Source organism: Triticum aestivum, chromosome 7A (genome assembly GCF_018294505.1).
Source record: "Triticum aestivum cultivar Chinese Spring chromosome 7A, IWGSC CS RefSeq v2.1, whole genome shotgun sequence".
NCBI lineage: Eukaryota > Viridiplantae > Streptophyta > Magnoliopsida > Poales > Poaceae > Triticum > Triticum aestivum.
The window spans coordinates 551,522,828-551,530,758 of record NC_057812.1 but is presented as its reverse complement, the minus strand read 5'-3'; the positions used below and the strand labels follow the sequence as shown (position 1 = coordinate 551,530,758).

The window sequence follows — 7,931 nt, the reverse complement described above, 5'->3', positions numbered from 1 at the left end:
GCGCCTCGTGCCACGTGGTGGGCCTTTGGCCCCAGTTCGTGTTGAACCGGGACTAAAGGGGGGGGACCTTTAGTCCCCACCCTTTAGTGCCGGTTCCGGAACCGGTACTAAAGATCCTTACGAACCGATACTAAGAGTCATTTTTCTACTAGTGACTGGTCTTGTCCTCAGCAACAGTTGATGACGCTCAAAGAATCCGACTCTGCTTCTACCCTGTTAAAACCCAAGGAGTTCGCCAAATTTAAACCATCTCGCATTGCCATTGCTTCGATCGTGACAACGTCAGCTGCGAAGGGAATGAATCTGCATAAACCTGCAATAAATCTTCCCTTTTCATCTCTTAATATACCTGCAGTAGAACCCTATCCTTCATCTCCATGGAATGAAGCACCCACATTTAGCTTTATAAATCTTGCCTCTAGTTTCTTTCACTTGTATTCCACCGGTTCCCTCTTCTTCGATAGAAATTTCATGTAGTTTCCCACTATTGCTAGAATTGAGGTATGCCACCTAAAGTAAGGAGGACAAGAATCATGGTGGGTGTGACGTCGACGAAGCCACCAGAGATACCAACAACCGGCCGTGATTATCTCTTTGTCAGTTATACTTGGTATGATCGACAATGGTTGGTCAGGTTCCAACAGGAGGAATTCTAATACGGCTGACCCTGATCAGTCTACTTGTACTGCATGTTCAATGCAATCAGTCGGCCCTAGTCCACCCACATGCTTCTCGCCAACTCACACTGGAATAGCATATGCCGCATGTCTTCAAGATCCCTATGGCACACCGGACACCCCCGTCAACAGGGATGTGCCTATTAGCAAGAATGGAGTTTAGCGGTACAATTCCATGCAAGGCACGCCAACAAAAAAGTTGTATTTTCCGTGGCACTTGTAACTCCCAGAGCATCTTCCAAATCGTTGCCTGCATAGTACTGGTGGACGCTGAATTCGCTAGGGATTGACCCCTAAACTTGTGTGACCATTGTTCATGATAAGCACTCCTCACAGAAAATATTCCATTCCTTGTAAGATGCCACGCAATGAAATCATCAAAAGGTTGGAAATTTAGTGGTATTTGCAAAATTCTATTTGCATCGACGGGGTAAAAGATGTCTCGTATCAATTGTTCATCCCATTGAGCGGTGAGTAGATCAATGACCTCTACCACCCTCGAAATCAGAATCTGTCGGCCAGGTGTTATCACCCTTCTGTCCGGGCTTGAGGGTATCCATAGATCATTCCATATACTTACATTTTCCCCCAAACCAATTCGCCAAATGTACCCTCTTTTAAACGTAGTCAAACCCGCCACCAAACTCTGCCATGTGAACAAAGACCCATTCTTTGGTCCAGCGTGTAGTAGGTCCGTATTTGGGTAGTATTTTGCCTTCAAGATGCGAGCACAAATGGACTCCGGCCTTGTGATCAATCTCCAACACTGTTTCGCAAGAAGGCCAAGTTAAAAGTGTGAAGATCGCAAAAACCCATGCCACCATCACACTTCAGAATACATAGTTTCCACCACGAGAACCAGTGCATTTTTTTTGGTTTTCTTCATCATCTCCCCACCAATACTGAGCAATTACATCTGTGGTATCCTTGCAAACTCCCTTAGGCATACAAAAAACTAACATAGCGAACACATGAATGGATTGAGCCACTGCCTTTAACAAAATTTATTTCCCTCCCGTTGACAGTTGCTTTTCCATCCACCTCTTCAGAAGCTTCTTGATTTTTTTTCACAAAAGTATTCGAAGCTATAGCTTCTATCTGTTCCCACCATTGCAGGTAATCCAAGATACTTATCTGAGAGAGCTTGGTTGATAATGTTTAATTCCTGGCACATCTCATCTCTAGTTTGCATCAGAGTATTTGGACTAAAAAATATGCTTGATTTACCAACACTTACAAACTGTCCCAAGTTGACACAATAAGTCTCCAAACTAGCCCAAGTTGACAGAATAAGTCTCCAACACTCGCTGTAAGGAAGTAGCATTTAACATATCTGCCCTCATGAGAATCAGAGAATCGTCAGCGAATAGAAAGTGTGAAACTGACGGTGCATTCCTGCACACATCAGGTCTGTTAATTGACACCCAGGAGGTGTTTCATACAGCAATGCAAACATCAGATATTCCAGTTGTCAACAGATACAGCAATGCAAACATCAGATATTCCAGTTGTCAACAGCACATATCACATTTGAACTAAAATCACGACAAATATTTTGGAGTATGCATCTTTACCAAAGAAAGAATAAGAAGAAACAGTGCATAAGATAATTTTGTATACTCAGCCGTGGGAGAAAGAAAAATAATCAAAGAATACATGTACGCAACCAAAACGTAGCAGTTTGCCTGGAGGAATCCACAATTAATACAACGAAATCTCATGCACTTGTAGGCTCCTTCCTAAGGTAGATCGAGCCCAAACGGTTTCTACAAGAAGAATGGACCACCTTGGACAACAGCCCGCAGCGCTGAGAGACCGGAAAATTCCAATATTATTAATATGATATATTCTTCTAACATAACCTAATGAGCTATTAGTGGTGTATAATCTCTGCCTGCTACGGCGGTCGTGGAATCCTGCTGTACGGTAACTCAACTCAGAAGTGGTTGTCTATAAGGAACACCTATCAGATCACTCCATCCGTGCGGACTGTCGACACTGTGTGCCGTTTCTTCAGCTAGTAGAATGACTAGCTAGTGGCTCAACCGCTCAGATTTTGACAAAAGAAACCTACCCTCGAACCATCAAGTTTTTATACGCAATGCTTGTCATCAAAGCCTTCCTCGGTGAGCAGGCCTGTGACGAGTTTCTTTATCCTGTCCGCACCAGGCCCCGGGCGGAGATCTTGTACACGCTCGACGCTGAACTGTTTCCCTTTCACTGTTGTATTCAACAGATCCAACCATCCACCGGGCACGAATCCATCGGGTTGACGGCCCAGTATTTCCTGATCAATCTTGTCTAGGACAGGGTCTTCTCTTCCAAACTTCCTTGCAAAGGGAGCATTGCTGCTAAGCATACCGTCAAAGTCATTGAGGGTGAGGTAATGAGGATGCTGCTTTGGTGGGTTATCCCAGGAAATGAAATGCAGGTCATGGTTGACTGTGGTGTTGCGGAACTCTGGGACATTGCAGATGACTGTGTGGAAGTAACCCTCCGGAGAAGAGAGAAAATTGGCATAATACATCAGGACTGTCCTTGGAAGATTGTCCCATCCCCATATGCAGTATTCAATAAACCGATGAGTAAGCATCATCCATGCAGAGCCTGAAATATGATAAATGGAGCAAAACATGTATTAACATTCCACAAGTACAAAGTGGAGGGAAAAATAAAGAATTATGAATACCACATGTAATACAACAGAATTGCGCAAGAACTAACTAGTAGTGGTGCGATACAGGGATGCTTCAATTAGCTGTAGTCTGATCTACCAGAAGTACTACAAACTAAAATGCAAGGACGATTACATAAATAAAGAGCAGTATGTAAAGCTGATGCCTAATTATCATGTACAAGGTAATTTAATAACAGTGGTAAGACTTACTGAGAGCGTATCATGGTATGGGCAAACACAATTTTAGTCACTTTTTAAGCAATGACTTGCGAAATGGGGATTGCCATGCCACAATAGCAACATCAGTTGTGCAATGGGAATATGTTATTGCCAATGCAGGATGATAACTGTCCAAGGTGATGGAGGCAAAGGTAGGGAGACGAGGACTGAGAGTGCCATTCTACCACAGCCACGGCAGGGGGTGAGAGGGGGAAGAGTCTGACCAATGACCAGGACTAGCAGCAGGGAGTCCAAACAGAGAAAGAGCTATTTTACGGAAGAGTATTGGATCAGCATATCTGTCAGGAATTGTATTGTGTTGGGAAAGGCCTTAAGCCCAAAGGCCAAACATTCACAGTATGGATGGCATGCATTTGATAATGATTCAAGCAAAGAAGAACCAACATATTCTCTCATTTCATATGTATCTAATGAGCTAATCTCCTCAGCCATGGCACGTGGCTTTCTTGAGCACGTAGTTATTCTGTTGTGACTCTAGGTTCACAACAATTGATGATTGCAGTGCTATCAATCAACACCAAGCGCAGTATATAGTTTTGATGCATGATATAAATGTTTAGATAAACTCAACTTGTAGAAATAGAATTCCCATTGAATCAGGTTACTAAACAAAAAATAATGTTCTAAAATGATCAATTGGTTCATGATGGTGCTTACTTAAAAGGAATCAAGATAGCTATTACTTGTGCCATCTTTGGTCCAAAGTTACTCTGTCTCTATAGAGGGGAAAGTCCCTCTAAAGACATCAGCGGAGCAAAAACATAACACCGGCCTAGATATTCTAAATGTAGTACCCTTAAAAGCAGACTTTTTATGCCTGGGGAACTACATAACAGCATTGTGCGGCACACTTGAAGAACTACAATGAAAGCTATCAGCGCCACCTCAAGTGATATCTTCTAAGGATATTACCACTTTCTGGATGTAGGGAATAAAGTGCGCACACTATGATGTACCATCTGCTTCCAAACTACTCCCTCCGTCCCATAATGTAAGAAGTTTTTTGACACTCACTAGTAGTGTCAAAAAACGTCTTAGACTACCCACAGTGGGAGTAACATAGGTGGTAACATCACACATATCTAGATAAAATAGATGATGTGGCAAACAATTAATGAAGAAAGAGAGACATGTGGTAACATAGCTAGTTACTAGTAGTATGAGTAACATCACACATATCAAGGCAAGATGAGTTTATAACCTAATAAATGAAGTGTTGCATGACACCATACATATGTTACTCCCGACTATAGAGGTAGTAACATAGACTAGTAACATATGCATGTTACTAGTCTAAGTTACTCCCCATTGTGGCTAGTCTTACACTATGGGACGGAGGGAGCAATTACTAATCATTTCTTGACACTCAATAATGAGAGATTCTGGTGATATAGGAAGTGACAAGAATATACTCGTATTTATTAATGCAAGTTTCCAGAAATACTACTAGGTACTAGTGATAATTAGCATTAAATGATGGAACATTACACTAGTAAAACTAGGTTTCAAGTGGGCACTAAATGTTTTAACCACTGAACTAGTAAAACATGAGAACACTATCATATAAGAGCTGATATCATGGCTCGTGCTTACCAAAAAGAGTAAGCCTTTAACACAAAGATGTAAAACAGAAGTGTTCCTTATGCAAGCCTCTCAAGCATATTCAGTAAGCAGCAATAGGATGAGGTCTGAGTAATAGTACTCCCTCCGTCCCAAATTCAGCGACACTTATTTTGGACGGAGGGAGTCGAACATAATTTCACTAAGAAATAATAATTAAATGTAAATGACACAAGAATGTAAATGCATGGTTTAGCAACTAAAATGAGAAAAATACACGAGATGGCGCAAGTGCAGAAAAACGAATAACACAAACAATATAGCTCACACATTGCGTTAGCCACTAAGGAGGAGGCATTTACCAGTGAAGAGCTTGAATGCGGTCGGCACACTTCTTTTCTCTGTGATCCAGAAAACATCGGACTTCTGCAGGCTATATAGGCCTGGGTCGACGATCACGGGCTTTGCCCTCTGATACCTGCACAGAGACATTTAGCCAGCGCCCAACTTGTATGTGAACAAATAACAGCACTTTGAGCAAAATTCGATGCTTACTCCTTCCATCCGATGTCACTGGTATGCTCGATGAAGTTAAGCTCCCTTGGCAGGCCAGAGAGCACATACAACAGATCTGCAAATAATGCAAGAGAAGTCAGATAAACAGGGAGCTGTGCTATGTTAATCCTATATAAAGTCCTACTATCTGCTTCCTCAAAGACAAATCCTAATAATTAAAGACAAATCCTAATAATTAAATCCAAGTGGGGTGGTAGGCATAGCATCTAAGCTGGCACCACTGCAGAAAGGAAGATGAGCACAGGGCAGATACCGAATTTGGAACGACCCACTTTATTCCCATGAACAAGTAGAACAATCCAGAACAATCCAATACAGGAGTAGATCGACACAGGAAAGGTGAGGCAAGATTGGGTTGAGGAGGAGAGACCAGCAGAAGCATCCATATAAAGAAAGAAACGCCCAAATATGTGGCTTACTCCCCCATATACCACCTAGAACGGACAGAGGCGATCAAATCCAACAAAATCTCCAAAGCAGTGGAAGCAACTGTGCATAAATTAACCTAGACAAGGCACTTCAATTAATAAGCGTATAAAAATCGCGTCTTTTTCCCCGACAGTTCGACATAACCACCGGCGTCCAGTTTGAAAATTGGAGTCCTATAGTGGCCTCCAGTGACCGCGGCATGGATTCGATCTCGCCGGAATCGGCGCGAGGGCGAGCAGAGATCGCCCGTGGAACCGCGAAATTCGGATCGGAGGTGGCGCGTTGGTGCGATCCAATCGCGGAATTGAGGTGGGGCTGCAGATCGCATCTGCCTGCGCTTACCGTCCTGCGAGACGAGGGGGTAGTCGGAGGCGGAGAGGTTGATGAACCAGTCCCAGTCGCCGCCGTCGCGCAGGAGGATGGCGGCGGCGTGCAGCGTGTTGGCCACCATGGTCGGGCCCCGGTAGGTGACGAGGTTGGCGCGCGTGACGACCTTGACGTTGCGGAAGCGGGAGTAGACGGGGTCTGCGCGCACGGCGGCGGCCAGCTCGGCGCGCTCGGCGGCGGGCGCCTCGAGGTCGAGGTGCAGGACGTAGCGGTTGGCCGGGTGGTAGAGCGCCCTGAGCGTCCGGCGCAGCGCGACCCCGTCCCCGGCGGAGCCGGACACGAGGTAGGCGATCCTGGGCACGGCGCGGTGCGGGCGGGCGCGCGCCTCCTGCTGCTGCTGCCGCAGCTTGGCCTCGACGAAGAGCGGCTCCCCGGGGGCCGCGGAGGGGAGCGGGGAGAAGGAGAGGAGCAGCGCCCGCGACGAGGAGAAGAAGAGGGAGGCCGAGATGAGGAGCGATGAGAGCAGCACGGACGCCAGCAGCGGCGCCGCCCACCGCCTGTGGTGGTGCACCCCCGGCGCCGATCCGCCCCCGCTCCCCGGCGACGGCGGCTTGGTCTCCATCATCGCGATGCCCGCCCCGTCCCCCTTCTCAATCTGCGTGTCCACCTGTCCGCCCCCTCCTCCTCCTCGTCCGGCCTGGCGTCCGGCGGGATCGCGCTGCGTCCGTGGGGATCAGTCGCCGGGGCGCGCGGCGGCGGTGGTGGTGCGGGATTAAATGTGGCCGGCGACGGTTGGTGTTGGTGTTGTGGCGTGTCGTGGGGGGTGGGGTGGGGTGGGGTGGGGGTGGTGCTGGTGGTGGTGAGACTACCGCTCGCTCGCTCCCCTCTCCTCTCCTCTCTCCTCCCTCTCTCCAGGGGCGGCAGGGGCGGGTCACGAGACGAGGAGGCCGGAGGAGGTCGCGCGGAATTAAGCGCAAAAATCTACGGGGGAAGCCGTGCAGCCCTCCGGTTGGTGCGTGCGTGCCTGCTGACGGTGGGACGGACGAGTTGACTCAAGTCGGGTTGGCCAATGCGCACCGCCCGGTGGATCAGTGGAGTGAGGGGCTGGGTTTGGAATTTCGGTGCCCAACGGGGTGCGAGATGCCCTCATCTGGGATGAACTTTCGATGTTTGATTTGTTTGTACTCCATCCTAGGCCAGCTTAAAAACTATGCTGTCAGATGACAGTTACTTTTTCTTCCGACTTCTAAAGATAGACGTGAGGATCAGCGCATCTGCAACCGCGAGTAGCTAATCCAGCCCCTCAAACACTCCATACGCGCTCGGCACATTCATCATGACCCGTGACCGATCACCCCTCATTTTGCTTGTCTTAGCCGTCTCCCTCGTACTCAAACATTTATATCTATGCAATTTATGCAACATAGTCAATAAACCTATGTAGA

The 7,931-nt window shown here is 46.9% G+C and overlaps 1 protein-coding gene across 1 annotated transcript; it reads right to left on the bottom strand.

Annotated features, from left to right (window-relative positions):
- Positions 1–2,279: 2,279 nt before the first annotated feature.
- On the bottom strand, positions 2,280–7,416 carry LOC123148158 (beta-glucuronosyltransferase GlcAT14A). The gene is made up of 4 exons (XM_044567522.1): positions 6,502–7,416; positions 5,710–5,785; positions 5,517–5,632; positions 2,280–3,284 (listed from the first exon to the last, which is right to left on the bottom strand). Exons 1-4 carry the CDS (start codon positions 7,109–7,111, stop codon positions 2,770–2,772), a joined length of 1,317 nt encoding a protein of 438 aa, XP_044423457.1. The 5' UTR covers positions 7,112–7,416; the 3' UTR covers positions 2,280–2,769.
- Positions 7,417–7,931: the final 515 nt, after the last annotated feature.